Source organism: Haematobia irritans, chromosome 3, assembly GCF_050003625.1.
Source record: "Haematobia irritans isolate KBUSLIRL chromosome 3, ASM5000362v1, whole genome shotgun sequence".
Taxonomy (NCBI): domain Eukaryota; kingdom Metazoa; phylum Arthropoda; class Insecta; order Diptera; family Muscidae; genus Haematobia; species Haematobia irritans.
This window is the reverse complement of record NC_134399.1, coordinates 167,479,103-167,504,828: the sequence shown is the minus strand read 5'-3', so window position 1 is coordinate 167,504,828 and position 25,726 is coordinate 167,479,103. Positions and strand designations below refer to the sequence as shown.

Below are 25,726 nucleotides of genomic sequence, written 5' to 3'. Positions count from 1 at the left end.
CTTGGACTAAAATGAGCTTGGACTAATGCCTCACCACCGATGCATAAAAAAGTTTGACTGGAGAAAGCCAAGGAGTACCTTCGCTTGCACGAAAGCATACAGATACAGAATTTGATTTTCTTCGATGGGAAGCCGTTCCGAATTAGTCAGATTGCGAATAAACAAAATAATCGCGATTGCTTGACAAAGATATTTACTCAAAATGTTCACCATCGATTTGCCACAAAAGTTCGAGCACCACCAATGGTAATGGTGTAGGCCGCCCTCTTGTATTCGGGAATTTTCCTAAAGACAGTAATGAAGCCCCTGGACAGACAAACATTTCGGCAAACCTATTGAACTCAGCACCTTTGGACTCAGAACGCGTCAAACAAGAATGGTTTAAAAAAGAGGTTTCTCGTTCCATTTCTACCACAAAAGGGCAATCAAAATCTTTGGATCTCAATCCGTTAGACTTTTGTCCATAGAATGTTTTGGAGACTAAGCTGGCAACCCCAGCAAACTTATTCTGATTTTCCTGAAATTGTAGACCGATCTCCCGATTTGACTTTTTGAATTTCTTGACACCTCAATTTTTATCCGATGTAACTGAAAATGACAATCTGGTGTATTTTAGACTCAGGAAGACCTTTGTCGAATTTGGTTCATTGTTTGGCCCCCATATAGGTCGACCTCCTGAATCGGCACTTCTGAATCCTGTCGTATTTTGGAAAACTAGAGTTATGTTTGGTCTATAAAGAGATATTTCGACTCTGGTTTATATCTGCATGAGTTTACTGTACTACACATATACAACGGCCTGCTGATTTAACTTTTTTGAGGGAAAAGAAGACGCAAAGGAAATAGGAGACGAAACTAATAATTCCATTTTACTTTTCGAGCTCATTATCTTAATGGATGTAAATACTGGCAGAACTTTGATTTCAAATCATACAAAAGGAGTTATTTCATCGGATTTCTTGCATGCTTAAATTCGATATTAAAAATTCCTCTAAAACTCAAAGCAAAATGGTTATTATAAATCCAGAATCTCATGTAGAAACTTTTAATATAACTTCAGGAAGCATGTCATTTGAACCAATCTTCTGGATAGACTATTTTTCATCAAAACCACCTGAAAGTTTAGAAATTTTCAAGTAACCCGCTACGATGACTGATTTTCAAAGTATTATATTTTACTAATACTTTGAAAATCCGGTGGTTATTTAAGATTCGCCCCGATCGAACTTACGGCCTTATATACATATTTTTATAAAGTTATTTTTTCTAATTTATTATAAGATTGATACTATAATTATCGTAATTGAAGGATTTTCAATTTAAAAAATTATTAGATCAATTTATTTCGTGGCTGAATCGGCAAAAAAATGCTGTGTATTGTAAAATATGAGAAATGAAATTTATAGACTTACCGCCCAATTCTTCGAACCACCCCTATACACACATATATCTACAAGTATCATGCCTTGAACATCTTGATCTTTTTATCTTTTCAAGTACAAATTTTATACTTTTGCTGTTGCAAATTTGTTTCATTTTAATTGCTGTTGCTGTTTTTGAAGCTTATCATTGCCATGTTTCTTTTATTTTAAACCAAGAAAAGGAAATGATAAAATATACTCATGTCGTGACATATGTTTGTGTGGTGTACAGGTATAGTCCTTGTGCATTCTTCATATAGATAATTATTTATGATTTTTGCAATTCTTACGTTATCCTTATTGCGAACACAAGGCTATAGAAAAAAGCAGTTGTATCTCTTTGGAGATATTTCTTTACTCAAAGTGTAATTAACCCAACTTTGTTTGTAGTGTACACACACATACAAACACACAAACATGGGGATAATAAAAATTGTTGAACAACTATAACATGAGAATTCTTTGGTTAACATATTTCTCGTGCATTTTCTGTAGTTTTCACTTGACAATAGTCCTTTTCTTGTATGCCTTACCGCAAACATTTGTAGTCAGGTGAAGCACACAAAAATATATCCGTTCTATAGATATGGTTTCCTTTGCCAGAAGTTCATGGAGTTATTCCCAACTAAATCAAAAAATCCCAATTGAGTATTTAACAATTAAATTTTCTTTACAAAGTTTTGATTTTTGTATAGAAAAAATATGAAGAATAATTAAGGGAATAATGTATTTTGACAGGACGTCAAGATTTTGTTATCGGTTTAATGCCGAAAATTGAAATTGGTTTGAAGGAACTAAAAAAGACGTAAATCTGAACGTTTATATGAGAGCTATATCCCAGCGAAAAATGCGTCGCCAAAAAAGTAGTGAAAATGTTGTTTTGGGATCCGGAAGTGGTGCAAAATTGGCGCGGAAGCGATGAATTTAACATGGGCTTGTCATAGGACGGATGTCCACCATTTCAAAAGCCGTTGCACTGAATTTGCATCTCTTCATAAGGTGTGATTCGAATTCAGTGTTTTGGATGTGAATTAAAAAATTTTATAATATTTTGCCAAATAAATAATTTTTATAATTTTTTATGATTTTTAATGCATACGCTTGTCGGAAACGTATTTCAAAAATTTGCACTTTTTTGTAGATTGGATTTAGCATTTTTTCGACAAAATTTTAATAGTTTGTATCATTTTATTAATTCTTACTCTGTTTTTAACCTATTTGAAACAAAAAAATTTTAAATTACCCATTAAAATATGAAAAAAGCGAAATATAAAAAAAATTATTAAAAGAACTTTCCTTTGGTTTAAAATAGAGAACATCTTTGAGAGGAAATTTTTGGAAGTGCTCTTACTATTGTGCCTTTGGAACAACTTCCAAATTTTTTTGCTGCGATGTAATGATAGATCGATATGGATACATTTGTGCATTATTATATAGTATATTCTGACATCAGAATGCAGCTTTCAACCGGATTGGATGAACTTTGTTTCTGTCAAATCCTGGGATCGATTTAGTCAAGTCTGGGTATCGGTTTATATGGGGGCTATATCTTAAAGTGACCCGATATGGCCTATTCATACATGTATCCGACCTACATCAATAACAGCTACTTGCGCCAAGCTTCAAGCCGATAGCTTGTTTTGTTCGGAAGTAAGCGTCATTTAAACAGACGGACGGACATCGTTAGATTGACAAAGAATTTCACCTTGACACAGAATACTAGAAAAAAAAATTGTGAATTGTTCCACAAACATTTCTTTTTAAGCGCATCCCGAGATCATCCATCAATTTTTTTTTCCTCTTCCCATGAAGTTTGGACAATTAAATATCTGAAAACAGAAAAGAAAATTAACAAAAAAGTAAAACAACAATTAAAAATAAAATTAAAACTTCCACCCCCGTGAAAACAAAAAACTATATAAAATATTTGATACAAAATTGCCACTGTTGAGATTTGAATAAAGAACATCTTGAGAAGTAATTAAAATTGTATGTCCTGGTGTCATATTACCATCATATGAGAAACATTTGCATTGATGTTCTGTTATGGTGCCAATAAACCCAGGTTCAACTTCTGGCGGTGGAGCGATTTTTTTAATTTAAAACTCAGATAATAAAAAAAAACAAGTATATACGGCCGTAAGATCGACCAGGCCGAACCCTCCACCATGGATTGCGTAGAAACTTCTACGAAAGACTGTCATCCACAATCGAATTACTTGGGTTGTGGTATCTTAAAACTTCTTAACATCGTTTTCAAAATTATGAGTTAGTCCATACGTGGTATATATTAGACAAAAAACGTATGTATAGGTAAGTCTACAAATAATTACGAATCGAAATGGACTTTTACACTGTACGTAGAGAGCCAGAATTGAAATATGGGAGTCGCTTATATGGGGGCTATATACAATTATGAACTTGATATGGACCAATTTTTGTGTGATTGGGGATCGATTTATCTGATGGCTATATATAACTATAGACCGATATGGACCTAGTTAGGCATGGTTGTTAACGGCCATATACCAGCACAATGTACCAAATTTCAACTGACTCCGATGAAATTTGCTCCTCCAAGAGCCTCCAAAAACCAAATCTCGGAATCGGTTTATATGGGGGCTATATATGGCATGGTTGTTAAATATCACATACTACCACCACGTACCAAATTTCAACCTGATCGGATGAATTTTGCTTCTCCAAAAGGCACCGGAGGTCAAATTTGGGGATCGGTTTATAAGGGGGTTATATATAATTATGGACTGATATGAACCAATTCCTGTATGGTTGTTGGATACCATATACTAACTTCACGTACCAAATTTCAACCGAATCGGATGAATTTTGCTCTTCCTATGGGCTCCGGAGGTCAAATCTGGGGATCGGTTTATATATATATAATTATGGACCGATTTCGACCAGTGAACACCACGTACCAAATATCAACTGAATCAGATGAATTTTGGTCTTCCAAGAGGTTCCGGAGGTCAAATCTGGTGATCGGTTTATATGGGGGCTGTATATAATTATGCACCGATGTGCACCAATTTTGGCATGGTCATTAGAGACCATATACTAACAACATGTACCAAATTTCAGCCGGATCGGATGAAATTTGCTTCTCTTAAAGGGTCTGCAAGCCAAATTTGGGGGCTATACGTAAAAGTGGGCCGATATGGCCCATTGGCAATACCGTCCGACCTACATCAATAACAACGACTTGTGCCAAGTTCCATGTCGATAGCTTGTTTCGTTCGGAAGTTAGCGTGATTTCAACAGACGGACGGAATGCTCAGATCGATTCAGAATTCCACCACGACCCAGAATATATATACTTTATGGGGTCTTAGAGCAATATTCCGTTGTGTTACAAACGAAATGACATAGTTAATATACCCCCATCCTATGGTGGAGGGTATAAAAATAAAAGTCTTATAAAAAGGGAGAAAGATAATATGTAATTCGCATGGGTCTGAGACCAATATTTCGTTGCGTTAGTATACCCAATAAACATAAATTAATTTTAGCATTGTCTTTATATATGTACACAATAAAAAAAGTAATGAATTTTCTTGTCAACACAACTAAAATTATGTTTAAATTTGAGCTAACAACGTAATTTGTAAATACAATTACGATTTTACTAATATTTTGTCACATTAGCAACCAATTTTGTTATATCAACAAAACTTTTGTTGAACTTAAAATTTTTCTTTAACAACAATTTATTGTTCAAAGTTCAAAAATTATTATTTTATTTTGCGTATTATACCTCATCAAAACATTTTGGAAGTTATTCTAAAGGCACAACCACAAATGTCCTCCCATACTCGTAGATGTTCTTTATTTTAAATACATAGGAATTTCTTTTAATTAAATTTTTGTAAATCGTGTTGTTTTCATATTTTCAATGAGTAATTTTATTTTTTTGTTTCAAATATGTTACAATTAGTAGAGTAAGAATTAATAAAATGGTACAAACTATTTAAATTTAAAAAAAAATGCTTAATCCATTCTAGAAAAATTACGAATTTTTGAAAATATGTGAAGTCAAGCGTTTCAAACAAGTGTTATAATGCATTAAAAAATTATTAAAAATGTACAAATTATTTATTTGGCAAAAAACCACAAAATGTTTAAGACGTGATGAAAATTCATTGGTGAATGTTGAAATGGTGGATGTCGGACCTATGACAAGCCCATGTTAAATTCATTGCTTCTGTGCCAATTTTGCACCGCTTCCCGATCCAAAAATAACATTTCCACTGCTTTTTTTGCGACGATTTTTTTGCTGGGACTCTAAAGATGACCTTGTAAAAATAAACCAAACAAAAATATTAGAATTTATCCCTTTCCCGATTTTGGAAAACATGACCATATTATTACGACATTGGGCCGATAATTTCCAAGACAGAAAAATTTATTTTTTTATTTTTTATACAATCTCCTTTGAATTTGCTTGACCATGACAGAGCACTTTCTTCTTTAAATTCCGGAATAAGAAGTTAAATGAGACAAAATCCGGAGAATAGGTTTATGATTCAGCAGTTGGTAGCCCAATTTAAATGTTGCAAGGCGAAAGGTCGGAGCCGGTTAGTTATTATGGTTTGTGGTCACTTTTTTCCACACCTAAGGTGACAGTAATTGTTGTGAGATGTACCCAAAATTGTTTTTCTAAAGATGGACTAATTTTCACATCACAAGAGGTGAAGTCTGGTGATATATAAACATTTTTTGCTTTACGTAGTTTTTTGTTTTTTAATTAGAAATGTCTAAATTAAAAAAAAAAACTAAAAAAGTTAAATTTCCAAACTACTTTAGAAAAACGTACACAAAAAAAACAACTCACAAACATTTTTCCAATTAAAATTTTAATTAAGTTTTAACATGCGCCCCCTATTGGGGGGCACCATGAGGTTCGAGGGGGGAGCGCAGCGTCATTTTTAGTTGAGCAGGTTTTGTATCATTATCGCGAAGCAAATTGGGTTGGGAAGCTCTGGTTTAATTGGATCAATTAATTTTTTAATTGACCTTCAATTAATTTTTTAATTGATACTATCATTTTTGTGATTGAAGACATTTTAATTAAAAAATTAATTAGATCAATTTATTTCGTGATTGAATCAAAAAAAATTTTTTTTTGCGTGTACCGATCTATTTGCCGGCAGACGCCGAGTTTGCGATGCAATATATTTTTTTTGTAATTTTTTCCCCTATTTTTTAAAATCCAAAATAGTATAATATCATCATATCTATAGAAATAACTATAGAAAACAATGTAGCGGATGCTTAAAAGCATCAATTTCTCCCTATGACAAGTCTATTTAAGTCTATGAGTCCAATTTACACCACATCCGTATCCAAAAAGTACGTTTTTATTACTTTTTTCGCTTTGATTTTGTTTTGATAGGTAACCACCTAGTTTTTGTTGTATAACTAAATTTTGGTCAGAGCACTGTAACATTGACCAAAGGGGTCAAAGTGGTTGATGCATATGCTACATACAGTCTCATTATTTTCTTAAATTCATTATTTCAGTTATTCGTCCATTTTCCAAAGAAAATCCCTCCTGTATATGTCGCTCATTTAATGCAAAACTTGTCTGTATTGACCCATTTTTGTAGAATGTCCATTCACACACACACAAGCTTTTTCTTCTCATTCATAAAACGACCACGATACCTTAAACGAATGGTAAGTAGAGATAGAACAAAAAACTTGTTTTTGCGAGTGCTTAAACTGTCATCAGCTTGATGGAGGAGATTTTCATAGTGAAAACGAGACAGAAGCGTCTTTAGGCAGGGAATTCTTCTGACAGACAATAGCCTTTGGGTTTCATTATGATTTTCCCGGGCCACATATATTCAGAGGATCGTTCGTGGTTTATTTTCCTTCCTTAAGCATTCATGATGAATTGATTGTTTAAAGAAAATTTATGGCATGAAGAGGCGAAATTCCAATGTGGATGATATGTTGTTATACACACTACGAGAGTATATGCCATACCTTCAGAGCTTATAGGATTTCCTTCAAGGAGACTTGAAGCACTGAACCCGTTGTGAATGGCTGTAGGGGTTAATAGACTTAAGCAGTACGAGTACAAAGAAAATAAAAGATGACTTGAATTTTCAATAATTTTATTGTTGAATTTAAATGGATTTCTTCAGGAAGAGAAATAATATTTAACAATTGAATTAATAAATAAATTTTAATCAAATAGTGTTTCAAACAAAATTCATGTTTAATAAAACTCTATTTTAATCACTGTTTTGTTTTTTAATCTTTTCCAGGTGTCCGTATGTTGGATGGCAAAGTCAATGATGTTGTCGAAGCCCAGGCTTTAAGTTTAAATCCTTCCCATATTGATATCTATAGTGCCTCATGGGGTCCCGAAGATGATGGGTCAACAGTAGATGGTCCTGGACCTTTGGCTCGTCGAGCTTTCATTTATGGTGTCACGAGTGGTCGCCAAGGAAAAGGTTCCATATTCGTATGGGCTTCGGGCAATGGTGGACGTTATACGGATTCTTGCAATTGTGATGGTTACACAAATTCCATTTTCACTTTGTCTATATCAAGTGCTACACAAGGAGGGTAAGTTAATATCTAATAATAAGACTAAATATAAATATATTAATATGGCAAAATCATATTAACCCTTTCACTACCGATGTCCGCTTAGAAGGACATTCGAAAAAGACGCCAAATTCTATTTTCCCATTTAGTTTCGATTTACTTCTCGATTTTAATTTAAAGTAGAGGCTTTAATCTAAATAAGCTATAAATATTGTCCATATTGGTGAGGTATAAAATACATTTTTATAAACATATTTAACAATAAACGAAAAATACGAAAATTTGAGACAATTTTTCTAATGTATGTTTCTAGTAAATGAACATTTATACAAAAACTAAAGCTGATACTTTTTCAGGTTCTTTTTGTATTTTTTTCTCACACTCTGAAAGATATTACAGGCCAAATAGCGCTTATTTTCGTAAGACAATTTGGTCACAATATTAGAGTTTTCAAGCTCATATAGCTCTTGAAGTAATTGAGGTAGTTTTTCAAAATGACAATTTTTGTTTTACATGCTGTTAGTATGTTACAAGTAAAAACAGAAGAAAATGAAAGCTTTTACATTAGGTTTATTTCGGTTGTGAAAGGGTTAAGTTAGTAAGACCAAATGTTGAGACGAAATAAAATTGCAGTAGTGACATTTTTGATTCGTTCATCATGAAAAAAAACAAAACAATTAATTTCGTCAGAAAGTTCGAATTTTATGTACCCTCCTTCATGGATCTACCCCAAGGATCCACTAAAGACGGTCATACACAATCGAATTACATGGTATGTGGCCGATGGCAAGGTATCTTAAGCCTTCTTAAAACTATCTACTAAATTCTAACTTAGTCCATATGGAGTCTTTGTTAAAAAATAGATTTAATACGTATATAAGACAATTTAATTCAAGATCGGTTTATATAGAGGTGGCTATATTTATGAACCAATATTCGCATGGTAATTACAAGGCCAAATTTTAAGCAAGCGGCTGAAATTTGTACCTCCATGAGGTTCCGGAATTAAAATCTTGACAGTGGGTTTATATTGGAGTTATATACAATTATGAATCGATATGGTAAAGTTTTTTATACCCTGCACCATAGGACGGGGGCTATATTAACTTTGTCATTCCGTGTGTAACACATCGAAATATTGCTCTAAGACCCCGTAAAGTATATATATTCTGGGTCGTGGTAAAATTCTGAGTCCATCTAAGCATGTCGGTCCGTGCGTCCGTACGTCCGTCCGTCTATTGCAATCACGCTAACTTCCGAACGAAACAAGCTATTGACTTGAAACTTGGCACAAGTAGTTATTATTGATGTAGGTTGGACGGTATTGCAAATGGGCCATATCGGTCCACTTTTACGTATAGCCCCAATATAAATGGACCCTCAGATTTGGCTTGCGGAGCTTCTAAGAGAAGCATATTGCATCCCATCCAGCTGAAATTTATTACATGGTGTTGGTATATGGTCTCTAACAACCATGCTAAAATTGGTCCACATCGGTCCATAATTATATATAGCCCCCATATAAACCGATCTACAGATTTGGGTTGCGGAGCCTCTAAGAGAAGCAATTTTCATACGATCCGGTTGAAATTTGGAACATGGTGTTAGTATATGGTCTCTAACAACCGTGCGAGAATTGGTCCATACTAGTCCATAACTATATATAGCCCGCATAGAAACCGTTCTCCAGATTTGACCTACGGAGCCTCTTGGAGGAGAAAAATGTATCCGATCCGATTCAAATTTGGAACGTGGTGTTTGTATATGGCCGCTAACAACCATACCAAAATTGGTCCATATCGGTCTATAGTTATGTAGCCGATCCCCAATCACACAAAAACTGGTCCATATCGGTTCATAATCATTGTTGCCACTCGAGCCAAAAATAATCTACCAAAATTTTATTTCTATAGAAAGTATTGTCAACATTTTATTTCTTTAAAAAATTTTGTTAAAATTTAATTTCTATAGAAAATTGTGTCAAAATTTTTTTCTATAAAAAATTTTGTTAAAATTTTATTTCTATAGAAAATTTTTTCAAAATTTTATTTCTATAGAAAATTTTGTTAAACTGAATTATATACGTATTTAATCGGTCTTTTCTAATTTAATATATACCACGTATGGACTTACTTACAATTTAGAAGACGGTGTTAGGAGGTTTTAAGATACCTTGCCATCGGCAAGCGTTACCGCAACTTAAGTAATTCGATTGTGGATGGCAGTGTTTAGAAGAAGTTTCTACGCAATCCATGGTTGAGGGTACGAAAACTTCGGCCTGGCCGAACTTACGGCCGTATACACTTGTTTTGGTTGATTACTAAGAAGCATATGCTGGTATGCCGTACCGAATTTCAGCCGCATTGTATGAAATTTGCTCCTTCACGAGGCTCCGGAGGTTAAAACTGGCGATCGGTTCGAATGGGAGCTAGATAAAATTACGGACCGATTTATGGGGACCATATATAATTGTAGACCGATTTTGGCAATTGTTTGGGAAAATTCGGTTATCACATACGCTTTCTGACGAAAGGAGTCTCTACGTGCAGCCTATATGTCAGTTTGGATTTATAAGAACCGATATAAACCAAATCTGACACTGGTCTTTGTGAACCCAAGAAGTCAAATCGGGAGATCTATTTCTATGGAGACTTTGCCAAAGTAGATACCGTTAAAAACCAAATTCGACCCAGGACTTTGTGGACATCAGATACCTCTAGATTTCAAATTTTAACCATATCGGATAAAATGCACTTTCTAGTAGCCCAAGAAGTCAAATAGGAAGATCGGTCTATATGTTATGTGGGGGCTATAGCAAAACATGGACCACATGGAAACCATATCCGACATACTAATTTATGGACTAGATTTCAAAAATCAGGCAATTACGGCAATACGTTCAATATTTCAAATCGAGAAATCGGTCTATATAAGGCCTATGTAAACCTGAACCGATACACACCAAATTCGTCACGCTAATATCTCTAAATAATATCTCTAAATGTCAAATTTCAGACAAAACGGATACAAATTGGGATGTCTTGAGATCCGAAATCGGGGTACGGTTATATGGGGGCTATATCAAAACCTAGACCTTTATATTCCAACTTTAAACTTGACCTGCTTGCATACAAAAGGTGAATATGTGCCAAATTTCACGATGATAGCGTCATTTTGGAAAACCGTAGCGTGATTACAATAGACAGGCAGACGGATATAGTTATATCGTCTTAGGATTTCACCTTGATCAAGAATATATATTCTGTATAAAGGCCGATACTATGTTCATTCTTGCGAAAACATTTTATAGAAACCATTATTTCGCACATAGCAAGCGGTGTTTATTTAGGTAACAGGGAGCGCTATTTAACAGGGAGCGATATTGGATTAAGTTGGTGGTTGCTGCTTGCTATTACAAAATTTACATTTTATTTTTCCTTGGGCAATTGATCTGCTACTCCTTTGATCCTGAATATTTTCGGAACAAAAATATGATCCGTGTTTGCGTTATAAACCCACACAAATAGTTTTAATAAATAAATTATTTCTTAATTCACATTGCAAATGGCGCCATTCTACAAACGTCAGCTTTTCAACTCGAAAAAAATAAAGTACCACAAATGGAAAAAAATTCGCTAGTTTTTCGCATTTTTTGGTTTTGTACGGAGTTTCAACGCAAAAACCGAAAAGAGTACCGGCCTTAAGTCGAAAATTGATATTGCGATGTGTTACAAATGGAAAAGCGATGTCATCACCATCCTATGGTGGTGGGTCTAAAATCGCCGGATATATAAAATACCTCCAAAATATTCCAATTAATAAATTATTTGAAGCTGAGAACTTTTTCAATTAAAAAATTAATACAATTAACTTTTTAATCAAATCGAAATATTAATTAAAAAATTAATTGGTAAATTAACTTTTTAATCAATCTCGGAAGACTAACCCCCATTTTCATGAAGCTCAGTTAGTGCTCCGTTAGCTAACGAAATTTTAAATCGCACTATGAACATATCTGCCATCTTGCCTATATATTCCACATGCCATTTGGAAATTTAATTGCTGAAAATTTTTCAGTTAAAGTTAACCGGAGAGAAGAAATTTGCAATTTACTTTCTGTTAACGGAGCTACATGAAAATGGCCATAAGTCTGTTAACCAAATGTTGAATTTTTTTAATCTTTAATAAAAAATTAATTGATTTTAATAAGAAGGAATTAAAATATTATTTGGTGCAATACTTGTTTTTATTAAACTAAAGTTAGTTAGGAAAATTAGTGAACATTTTTACGGTTTTTTTTTTAAAATAATTACCCGTGTAAAAATTGGGGGATCTAATTAGATATGATTAGATCTCAAAATTGGCCACTTTAAATCTAAGCATATTTACCTAGATATGCTGATACAGAATTAGATATAGTTATATATAATTCCACAAATGACGAGATCTAACATCAGATCCGACTATATATATGGATAGATATAATCATATCTAAGACATTAGATCTAGGCCAATATTGACATCTGATCAGATCTAACTTCATAGTAATTAGATATGATTAGATCTTACCAATTTTCGGATCTACTCATATCTAATTGTATCAAATTAGATCTCTCAATTTTTACTCGGGTAATTGAGAAATTTAATCGATGTCGATTGCCAAACTCAATTGTTTAACTGATTTATTTACAAAAATCAATTAAAAAACTGATTCAATTTTCCAATCGACATAATTTAAATTTTCGATTGAATCAATTAAAAAATGTATTGGTTTTGCAATCAACGTCAATTAAATTTTTAATTGAATTAATTAAAAAATTAAAATTCTTTTAATCAAAATATCTTTATTTAAAACAAATTTTGTAAATTGCGTGTCCCAAAATTTAGATTGCACATTAGGTAAATATTTTGTTAATTCAGTATGGTTGAGAGTACGTAATTTTGGTCTGGCCAATTTTTCGGACACATATACTCATTTGAACATATTCTTACTATAATATTGTTTATTTACTAATATTTTTTTATAAGCTATTAATAATATAGCCATCATAATACTGTCCATATAATTTCAAAATTATCATATGACATGCAAAATGCAACTACATATTATATCATGTACACCCACTCTATAAATATTAATTATTCCATGTGTTATTAATGACTCAATAAACATTAATTTCACTTAAAAAATAAATTTAAATTAAAAAACAAAAAAACAACAACAACAAAAATTGGTCCAACCGACATTGTGACAGGTATTCGGTTAATATCTCGTTTCCACTATAACAAGCCAGTTGGCCTGCCAATTACTCATATCACTGACCAATATCAAATGCCATGTTCTGTTAACATATCCTACCGCCCATTCGTTTCTACTCCATATAGGTTGAGAATAATTCCAAAAAGGATTCGAAAATAAAATATAATATATGTTATTGATATAAAAATTGGTTAACTGCGTGGCCAGAAAGCCTATGGCGTTCAATTGCTGTTAATACAGAATTATGCCTTCGAGTGATAATATTGAAAAACTTGAATGTTTGCAATCTGCAAAGCCTCTAGCAAAAGCCCTTTGAGCAAGTAATGAGCCTTTTAATTTGTTAAAAACCATAATATGTATATTTATTTCAAAGAATTATAATATTAAAACAAAAAACCAACCACAACTGTTACAAATAAAGTGTACAAAATGTCCATGGAAAATAAATAAATGTCAAAAATTTTATACATATGTATATAATATATAAAATTTCAGAGTTTCATAACTGTATATATATACATATGGTGTTCATGAATGTCAATTATGAAATATAAATAAATGAATGGATGTTCTTATGTACGTTTGTATAGACATGTAGTAAAGAGTCAAAGACCAAAACATATGAAGTGCATTTTTATTTTTTTATTTTCTACGAAGTATTCATTGAAACAGGTATTTTGCATATAACTTCTAATTAAAATTTAATTTGTTGCACAAAAAGTTCATTAGGTTCGCTTGAAACAAGGACCCAGGCATCCTTATCTTATCTTACATATACATACACCTTAGCAAGTACTAGTCCTGTTCTGCGCTCTCCCCTGTTCTTTTCAATTTATAGAAATTCTGTAGATTTAACGAATTCCGCAATTAAACATAATTTTCACTTACAAAGGGAACATCCATAAAAATCGGATAAAAACCTATACAGTATTACGTTAGGTTAGTAATAGTGTCGTCCCGATATATCAGGATCACTTAGACTATTTAGTCCATTGTGATATGACAGTGGTGAACTTCACTCTCTCTCTCTCTCTCTCTCTCTCTCTCTCTCTCTGCGCAGTTTTGCCAGAAGCTTTTCATTTAAACTCATCATAAGTCCAGAATCGAACAACCTAAAAAATTTTAATTTTGCATACATCCCAAAACTGTATGCCAATTGGAAGCAAAAGAAGAATTCCATTGTTTACTGAAGCAATATACGTGGGATGCCTTTTATGTTTCGGAATTATAGAAAAAACACAAATATTAATCATAGAAAATAGTACATCCTTAAACTAACCAGTTGATATTATGTTGTAAAATTAAAAATAATAATTGTTATATTATATAATGCCAGATTCAATAAAAACACCATCCCTAAAGAAGCTGGAAACATCCAGCGAAATGATTTAAAAAACTTGTAATTGGACAGAAAACTTATTTTATCCATATAAAGATACCGTTGTCCTTATAATACGGCGCTAATTTTCGAGTTTCCTAGGTTGAACGTGTTGATAATTAACCCCCAGAAAACAAAACTTATTGTCTTTTTTTATTCACGATCACTTATTAAAACAAACAACGTAAGTGCAACAAAATGTATTCCATCCATCCAAAAATAGCACAATGGACTTGAATTCTTGTTTACAAACGGCGACCACCCTTTCTGCGTGTAGAAACGGAAGGAATGGGGCATTGGTTTTGTTGCCACCGGTGGCATGTAATTTGATATGCAATGAGGTGATATCCAATGTTATGCATTTTTCAGCAACATCTTCAGTAGCCTACATAGCAGCATAGGGGGAAGCTTCATTACGATCGGCTTTTACCTTCATACCGCCAATAACACGAGCAATGATTTTACGGCCGGACAAATCGGTGACATTAACGAAGGTATCGTTAGGTTAGGTTATGTGGCAGCCCGATGTATCAGGCGCACTTAGACTATTCAGTCCATTGTGATACCACAGTGGTGAACTTTTATAGCCGAGTCCGAACGGCGTTCCACATTCCAGTGAAACCACTTAGAGAAGCTTTGAAACCCTCAGAAATGTCACCAGCATTACGAAAACCAAAAAAAAACTTTTTGGTTTTCGGTCGTAGCAAGAATCGAACCCACGACCTTGTGTATGCAAGGCGGGCATGCTAACCATTGCACCACGGTGGCTCCCGTATCGTTGAAACTGGCATAGATATGGCAAACACAGAAAACAAATTCGCCATCATGCACTTGATCGCAATTTGCGATACCATATCACATCCGTCAAATGTGTTGGGTGCTATATATAAAGGTTTGTCCCAAATACAAACATTTAAATATCACTCGATTTGGACAGAATTTGATAGACTTCTACAAAATCTATAGACTCAAAATTTAAGTTGGCTAATGCACTAGGGTGGAACACAATTTTAGTAAAAAACAAGTATATAAAGCAGTAAATTCGGCCGGGCCGAATCTTAAATACCCACCACCATGAATCAAATATAATAGTTTACTTTGAAAACTCTTCGTCGTGGTGCGTTACTTGATAATATATAGAATTGTAGGGGGTTTGATGACAAATCTTCTCCCAAGCAAGTCAATGAAGACCAAATCAGATTCTGGATTTATGAGAACCAATTTTGTTTGAGTTTTAGAGAATTATAAACATATCGTGTATATGATGAAATTACGACTTGATTTGAAATCTTAAATCTGTAGATTTTTTCCGCCATTATTTAAACAAATACGATGAGTTAAATCTGGAAAATTCTACTTTCAGTTTCAAGCAATTTTCATGACCATGAAAGAAGTGTTTTCTTTTTTGAGAAACGTAATTTTAGACAAGCAAAGTTTTTTTTTTTTTGACACAAATTTTGGAGACAATCGTTGAATAAAGGAAAATACTTTATACGAAAAGGAAATTTCGTTTGTCTAAAATTTCATTATAGATTACTAATTTCCAGCAAATCGTATAAAAACTACAGATTCTAGAAGCCCAAGAAATAAAGCCGGGAGATCGATCTATATTGGGGCTATACCAAAACATGGACCGATAGGCATCATTTGCTACTCACATATGTGTGATCTTAAAATACCTCCAGATTTTCAATTTCAAACAAATCGGCTAAAAAATATAGTCTCTAGACGCCCAAGAAGTAAAAATGGAGAGATCAGTCTATATGGGGGTTATACCAAAAAATGGACCTCGATTTACCTCAATTTCGGCACACTTATTAGTGGTCTAAAAATACATCTCGATTTCAAATTTCAGACAAATCGGGTAATAAATAAAGTTTATAGAAGCTCAAGAATTTCAGGCAAATCGGATGGTAAATATAGTTTTTAGAAGCCCAAGAAGCAAAATCGGGAGATCGGTCTATATGGGGGCTATACCAAAACATGGACCGATGGGCACCATTTTCGACACACCTTTTTATGGTCCCAAAAGAACCCTAGATTTTCAATTTCATGAAAATCGGATAGAAAATATAGTTTCTAGAAGTCCAAGAAGCAAAATCGGGAGATCGGTCTATATGGGGCCTATACCAAAACATGGACCGATACGAACCATTTTCGACACACCTCTTTATAGTCCCACAATACCTGTAGATTTCCAATTTCAGGCAAATCGGATGGTAAATATAGTTTCTAGACGCCCAAGAAGCAAAATTGGGAGATCGGTCTATATGGGGGCTATACCAAAACATGGACCGACACGGACCATTTTCGACACACCTCTTTATGGTTCCAAAATACCTCTAGATTTCCAATTTCAGGCTAATCTGATAAAAACTACGGTTTTTATAGGTTCAAGACCCCAAATAGGGAGGTCGGTTTATATGGGGACTATATCAAAACTTGCACCGATATAGCCCATCTTCGAAATTGACCTGCCTGCAAACAAAAAACGAATCTGTGCCAAATTTCGGGGCGATAGCGCCATTATTGAAGGCTGTAGCGTGATTACAACAGACAGACAGACAGACGGACAGACGGACATGCTTATATCGTCTTAGAATTTCTCTCTGATCAAGAATATATATACTTTATATTGTCGGAAATCGATATTTCGATGTGTTACAAACGGAATGACAAACTTATTATACCCCCGTCACCATTTTATGGTGGTGGGTATAAAAATATGGGAAACATTTAAATCTGAAGCAATTTTAAGGAAACTTCGCAAAAGTTTATTTATGATTTATCGCTCGATATATATGTATTAGAAGTTTAGGAAAATTAGAGTCATTTTTACAATTTTTCGACTAAGCAGTGGCGATTTTACAAGGAAAATTTTGGTATTTTGACCATTTTTGTCGAAATCAGAAAAACATATATATGGGAGCTATATCTAAATCAGAATCGATTTCAACCAAATTTGGCACGCATAGCTACAATGCTAATTCTACTCCCTGTGCAAAATTTCAACTAGGTTAGGTTAGGTGGCAGCCCGATGTATCAGGCTCACTTAGACTATTCAGTCCATTGTGATACCACATTGGTGAACTTCTCTCTTATCACTGAGTGCTGCCCGATTCCATGTTAAGCTCAATGACAAGGGACCTCCTTTTTATAGCCGAGTCCGAACGGCGTTTCACATTGCAGTTAAACCACTTAGAGAAGCTTTGAAACCCTCAGAAATGTCACCTACATTACTGAGGTGGGATAATCCACAGCTGAAAAACTTCTTGGTGTTCGGTCAAAGCAGGAATCGAACCCACGACCTTGTGTATGCAAGGCGGGCATGCTCACCATTGCAACACGGTGGCTACAAAAAAAATTAACTAAACGGAGTAAAAATTGGCCCCTGTGGTCATATGAGTGTAAATCGGGCGAGCTATATCTAAATCTGAACCGATTTCAACAAAATATGGCACGCATAGCTACAATGCTAATTCTACTCCCTGTGCAACATTTCAATTCACTCGGAGTAAAAGATTGGCCACTGTGGTCATATGCGTGTAAATCGGGCGAATGATATATATGGGAGCTATATCTAAATCTGAACCGATTTCAACCAAATTTGGCACGCTCAGCTACAATGCTAATTCTACTACCTGTGCACAATTTCAACCAAATTGGGTTAAAACTCTGGCTTCTGGGACCGTATTAGTCCATATCGGGCGAAAGATATATATGGGAGCTATATCTAAATCTGAACTGATTTCAATAAAATTTGGCACTCTTGACTATAGTACTAATTGTTCTTCTTGTGCAAAATTGTAAGCAAATTAGGGTAAAACTTTGGCTTCTGGGGCCATATAAGCCTATATCGGGCGAAATATATATATGGGAACTATATCTAAATCTGAATCGATTTCTTCCAAAATCAATAGGATTCTAATCTGAGCCAAAACACATACTTGTGCCAAATTCGATTGGACTAAAATTGCGACCTAGACTTTGATTACAAAAATGTGTTCACGGACAGACGGACATGACTAGATCGACTCAGGGACCCACCCTGAGCATTATTGCCAAAGACACCATATGTCTATCTCGTCTCCTTCTGGGTGTTGCAAACATATGCACTAACTTATAATACCCTGTTCCACAGTGTGGCGCAGGGTATAAAAAGATCCAAGTCATATTTATGTGAAAATGTTGAAACGCTCCTTTTGCAGTTTGTTTTCCTGTTTTACTATTGGATTTATATTTGGTATCACATTACTTTATTAAAATGTTTATTTTTTTATTAAAATTTTAAGTTTTAATAAAAAAAATTATGTTGAAGTGAACAACGAACTAGGTTGAATTCACCATACCATCGACTTTGGTCCCGGACGGGGCTTCAAAAATTGAATGCATTGTTTTTGAGTTTATTCATGGCGTGTCATATTTTGGAGAAATTTTTCTTTTTATTCCGGAAATATTAGCGCCATTAATTTTTTTCAAACCAAAATCATTTATATAACTTTTTTTTGGAAAATTTTAGAAATATAACATAGATTTTCTTAATTTAATATTTTCCCTTTCAATTTATTTTACAGTTTCAAACCATGGTATTTGGAAGAGTGTTCATCAACTCTGGCCACCACATACAGCTCTGGTACCCCTGGTCACGATAAGAGTGTGGCCACCGTTGATATGGATGGTCGCTTAAGACCCGATCATATCTGCACCGTTGAACACACAGGAACATCGGCTTCAGCTCCTTTGGCAGCTGGTATCTGTGCCTTGGCATTAGAAGCAAATCCCAATCTAACATGGCGTGATATGCAATATTTGGTCGTTTATACCTCAAGACCTGCTCCGCTAGAAAAAGAATCTGGATGGATGTTAAATGGTGTTAAAAGGAAATATTCTCATAAATTTGGTTATGGGCTAATGGATGCTGGAGCCATGGTATCGCTGGCCGAACAATGGAGTACAGTACCTCCCCAACACATATGCAAATCGAGGGAAAATAATGAAGATCGTAAGATTGAGGGCACCTATGGTTATACATTGGCCACGCATATGGATGTGAATGGTTGTGCGGGGACCATAAATGAAGTGCGTTACTTGGAGCATGTTCAGTGTCGTATTACCTTGAGATTCTTCCCGAGAGGTAATCTACGTATTTTGCTTACATCACCTATGGGAACAACCAGTACTTTATTGTTTGAGAGGCCACGTGACATAATCAAATCGAACTTTGATGATTGGCCTTTCCTAAGTGTCCATTTCTGGGGTGAAAAGGCCGAGGGAAGATGGTCTTTGCAAATTATCAATGGAGGTCGTCGTCGAGTCAATCAACCTGGTATTCTATCCAAATGGCAATTGATCTTCTATGGCACCGCTGTACAGCCAATGCGTTTGAAGAGTGATTTGGTATCACAACCAATACGAGACCCAGTCTATACGTATCCAACAGAATCGGATTTGGGACAACCTTTGAATACGGATCAATTTAGTAGCTTTTTGAATTTCCAAAATCTATATACAGGAGCTGGTTCAAATCCTGAGCAGGCAGTGACCACAGTAGATGGTCATAATATACCCACACCGCAGAGGCAAAATGTAATGGCTGATTCGAATAATAAACTGGTTCTGCATGATTGCGATCCTGAGTGTGATTCTCAAGGATGCTATGGACGCGGACCAACCCAGTGTGTGGCTTGTAAACATTATCGTTTGGATAAGTAAGTCTGGATATGTGTATGTGTGTGTGTGAAAATTTTGAATATCATTTGTTTTCATTTTCTTTGTAACAGCACCTGTGTAAGCCGCTGTCCTCCTCGCTCTTTCCCCAATCAGGGTGGTGTATGTTGGCCTTGCCATGAATCTTGTGAAACTTGTGCCGGGGCTGGCCAAGACAGTTGCCTGACTTGTGCTCCCGCACATTTGCATGTCACCGATTTGGCTGTGTGTCTACAAGTTTGTCCTGAAGGATATTACGAGAGTAAGTAGAAAAGTCATCACTACAATGCTAAAAAGAAAACTTTACTTATTTCCTTTGTTTATCTGTGTGTGTGTGCTTGTCTTTCTACTTTTCCCGGATGCTGCAACGCTCTGTATATATGTGTGTGTGGGTGGGTGTGTTCTTTGCAATCCTTACAGATTATGACAACAATACTTGTGTACCCTGTGAAGCTAATTGCGGCTCATGTCAGGATCGACCTGATTACTGTACATCATGCGAACATCATTTAGTGATGCACGAGCATAAATGCTTCTCATCCTGCCCCCTGCATACTTATGAAACCGAGGAATACAAGTGAGTACTTTTATGACATTTTTGTTTGTTTACATCGCGTCGCCCGTTTATATTCTTGCTCTTTGCCCTGTCTGCTATAGAGTTAAGTACTGTATGCGTGGTTGTTAGATGACACCAATCTTCTTTACCTTGACACTTTTTTTCCCCAAGCATACAAATGATAGTGAAAAAGGAAAAATTTTCCCCATGGTCATGAGGCGGGGGAGAAGATGTAGTGTAACTCTTTCATATTGCAACATGTGTAATGCTGTACTTAAGAAAACAAAATGTAAACATAGATAATCAATATAACTGGAGTCAAAATTTCTCGAATACGATGGGAGTATTAGAAATTTCAGAAATTTAAGATAGATATAATGATACGATTTTAATAATTTTATTTGATGAGTAGTCAGCATATGAAAAAAAAATAAAATTTAACTTCGGGAACCGTACCATTTAACCGATCTTCTTGCATGGATATAATTCACCAATCCAACTGAAATTCTACATACAGTTTTTATGCTATATATTGCAACTCGTGGTTGCTATCATTTCTAAACCGCTAGTCTGATAGTTGACAGATTTATTCCAGTGACAGTTCATTTTATTGGGCAGTTTATGAAGAAACAAAATTATCTGATTTATATTTCACAAAGACAGCTGAAAATCTACATCTTCGATTGGCCACCAGAACTCAATCGCCGCCGATGTTAATAACGTGGGACACCGTAGGTTAGGTTAGGTGGCAGCCCGATGTATCAGGCTCAGACCGATGTAGACTACTCAGTCCATTGAGATACCATAGTGGTGAACTTCTCTCTTATCGCTAAGTGCTGCCCGATTCCATGCTAAGCTCAATGACAAGGAACCGCCTTTTTATAGCCGAGTCCGAACGGCGTTTGCAGTGAAACGACTTAGACAAGCTTTGAAACATTCAGAAATGTCACCAGCATTACTGAGGTGGAATAATCCACCGATGAAAAACTTTTTGGTGTTCGGTCTAAGCAGGAATCGAACCCACGACCTTGTTTTTGCAAGGCGAGCATGCTAGCCATTGCACCACGGTGGCACCGTGGGACACCGTAACGGCGGATTGTAGCTTCCGCTCGTATTTATCGACCGTGTTATCTAAACAAAGGACGAATATTATCGGGAAAATGTCTTTAAAAACATATTGTAGCACTGGACAGACAAACATTTCGACCGCAGACAGGACTCAGCAACACTACGTGTCAATCAAGAATGACTTAAAAGGAGGTTCCTCGCTTCTCGTTTCTACTGCACGATGGCCACCAAAATCTCTGGATTTTGGTGGCCATTCCGCGCCAAATCAAGACAATATGTCGGAGAACCTATCAAATCGATGTTTTGAGTGATCACAAATGCAGTTGTTTGAGCTGATTTGAAAAAGCTCACACTGTGGTGGTGAAGAGTTATTTTTTCGGCGGTTGGTTTTCCTCATTTCTTGGAAGACAACTGGCAAACACTCAGAATTGACCGTTCTGTGTTGTTCTAGTATTCTAGTTCCGGAACCTCAATTCATTGTATATAAAACAAGTATATACGGCCGTAATTCGGCCAGGCTGAATCTTATGTACCCTCCACCATGGATTGCGTAGAAACTTCTACGAAAGACTGTCATCCACAATCGAATTACTTGGGTTGTGGTATCTTAAAACTTCCTATCATCGTTTTCTAAATTGTGACTTAGTCCATACGTGATAGAGAGCCAGAATTGAAATATGGGGGTCGCTTCTATGGGGGCTATATACAATTATTAACTTGATATCGACCAATTTTTTTGTGTTTGGGGATCGATTTATCTGAGGGCTATATATAACTATAGACCGATATGGACCTAGTTGGACATGGTTTTTAATGGCCATATAATAGCACAATGTACCAAATTTCAACTGACTCGGATGAAATTTGCTCCTCCAAGAGGCTCCAAAACCAAATCTCGGGATCGTTTTATATGGGGGCTATATATGATTATGGACTGATATGGACCACTTTTGGAATGGTTGTTAAATATCATACACTACCACCACTTATCAAATTTCAACCAGATCGGATGAACTTTGCTTCTCCAAAAGGCACTGGAGGTCAAATCTGGGGATCGGTTTATATGGGAGCTATATATAATTATGGACTGATATGAACCAATTCCTGCGTGGTTGTTGGATACCATATACTAACATCACGTACCAAATTTCAACCGATTCGGATGAATTTTGTTCTTCCAAGGGGCTTCGGAGGTCAAACCTGGAAATCGGTTTATATGGGGGCTATATGTAATTAAGGACCGATTTCGACCAATTTTTGCATGGGTGTTTGATGACATATATTGACACCACGTACCAAATTTCAACTGAATCAGATGAATTTTGGTCTTCCAAGAGGCTCCGGAGTTCAAATCTGGGGATCGGTTTATATGGGGGCTATATATAATTATAGACCGATGTGGACCAATTTTTGCATGGTTGTTAGAGATTATATACTGACACCGTGTACCAAATTTCAGCCGAATAGGATGAAATTTGCTTCTCTCAGAGGCTCCGCAAGCCAAATCGGGGGATCGGTTTATATGGGGGCTCTACACAATTAAGAACCGATGTGGACCAATTTTTTCATGGTTGTTAGAGATCATATACTGACACCGTGTACCAAATTTCAGCCGGATCGGATGAAATTTGCTTCTCTTAGGGTCCCCGCAAGCCAAATTTGGGGGTTCCTTTATATGGGGGCTATACGTAAAAGTGGACCGATATGGCCCATTTGCAATACCATCCGACCTACATCAATAACAATTACTTGTGCCAAGTTTCAAGTCGATAGCTTGTTTCGTTCGGAAGTTAGCGTGATTTCAACAGACGGACGGACGGACGGACGGACATGCTCAGATCGACTCAGAATTTCACCACGACCCAGAATATGTATACTTTATGGGGTCTTAGAGCAATATTTCGATGTATTACAAACGGAATGACAAAGTTAATTTACCCCCCATCCTATGGTGGAGGGTATAAAAATTTACATGCCATTATGACGTCCCATTTTCTAATTTTATTTTGTGATCATATTCAGCATTACTTATATATTGCACTAAAGCTATGTACATGCTGGCCCTAAAGGTGCTAGTAAAGTGATTGGAACATGTACCAAAACGTTTATGATGGTGCTAAAGCGAACAACAAGTGCCTCATTAGTGAAGGTTTTGGGTTTGTAGCAGCACACCTCTAGCTAACCTCTGTCACACTGGCAATGAAGGAGCAAGTCTTACACTTACCTTCATCTTACCTTTGACGCTTTCGTTTTTGCTTATATGAGAATACAGGCCAAATTCTTTGGATACCGATACCTTTTCAAAGGATTTCTCGGTTTCATTTTACATCATGAAATTTATGACAAGGTTATGTGTTTTTTCTTCTTCTTCTTCTTCTTCTTCCTCCTTGTGTAACAACATTCTAATTACAAAAATGTTCACACTCCTTGTTGCAATGTAATGTAACATGTTAATGAGTAGTACATGTGAACCAAGCACTGGCAATGATGGTGTTTCGCTCTCTGTATAGCTGCAAATGAGGTGCAAGTGGATGAGTGTGTGTGTGTGAGTGATTCCAGAGTACAAGAGCAGATGTTTTACTTTGAATTATGCTATCGCATGCAACACTACTACAACAGCATAGTTATAAACAGTGTTGCCAACTCCCCAAGGCCAAAAAGCACCAAAAATATATTATAAATTCTAACATACCCCCTTCCACCACAAAATCGAAAATTAAATGCTCTACTAAAAAAAAAAACAAAAAAAAAAAAAAAAACAAACTTCCGAAGATGTACCTATTATAGAATTTTAAGAAGTTAAGGTGGGTATTAAGATCGAGTTTAGCTGCTAAAATAGTCATTTTTTGACAATTACAATTTCTTTAATAATTCATTTTAAGGAATACAAAATTTGTGAAAATTTGCTTTTGGCTATTCCCCATCAAGTTATAATAAAATTTGCAGCAAATATGCATAATTTTATGCCTTTTTTACTGATATAGTTTTCACTTTAGCGGCAAAACTCGAACTTAGTACTCACCATTATGAACCGCTATTCAAGTATACACTTTGATCCGTTTTAATGCTTTCGTCCAATTCATTTTGATCAGTGATGTTTTTCAACTTTCAAAACATTAATATATGGAAGGAGTCTATTGCTTATTTCAGTTGTGCGTGCTTTTGTGAATTTAATACAAACGTTTTTAATGACATCTTTACCAAATTCGAAAATTCGACACTCATCGCTCGACTTTCCTACAGAATACCCTAAATAACAATATTAATTAAAAAATAATCAATACCAACTTCATAACAATCAAATTCTATATTTGGCAATAAATTTGAGTTTCTTCGGCTCTTGAAAGTCTAATCAAAATTTTTGTATCAATTAAACTTAATACTGTTCAAAATAAAAAAAGCACCAAAAGCACTAAATGAAAATGCCAGAAAGCACCAAGTTGGTGCTTTTTTTGAAAAGGCACCAAAAAGGCAATTTGGTGCTTTTTAGAAATCAAAAAGCACTAAATTTGGTGCTAAAAGCACCAAATTGGCAACACTGGTTATAAACGTCGTCGTCATTGCCATAACTATTAAGGCAACACTTGTATGTGTTAAGTACTGCCACAGGATAAATATTTTCCACTATAAACTTTGCTAAAAATTTCAATTATATATCACTCATGGCTTGTGATGCCTCATTAAATCGTTTATTTTTGTATGATCAACTTTTACGGAGGAAAATGGGAATTTTTTGCTATGCCGAACATTGAACATTA

At 35.2% G+C, this 25,726-nt stretch overlaps 1 protein-coding gene and 1 pseudogene across 4 annotated transcripts in view; one reads left to right on the top strand and one right to left on the bottom strand.

The window, feature by feature from the left end:
- Positions 1 to 25,726, top strand: part of Fur2 (furin-like protease 2) — a 797,201-nt gene that overhangs the window by 703,118 nt on the left and 68,357 nt on the right. For all 4 annotated transcript variants that reach the window (XM_075301234.1, XM_075301235.1, XM_075301232.1 and 1 more), the window contains 4 exons: positions 7,715 to 8,018; positions 19,213 to 20,346; positions 20,419 to 20,606; positions 20,765 to 20,921. In XM_075301234.1, the coding sequence (XP_075157349.1) occupies positions 7,715 to 8,018; positions 19,213 to 20,346; positions 20,419 to 20,606; positions 20,765 to 20,921 (1,783 nt within the window). The remainder of the gene's footprint in view (positions 1 to 7,714; positions 8,019 to 19,212; positions 20,347 to 20,418; positions 20,607 to 20,764; positions 20,922 to 25,726) is intronic.
- Positions 14,802 to 19,030, bottom strand: LOC142228954 (small ribosomal subunit protein uS11A-like; annotated as a pseudogene).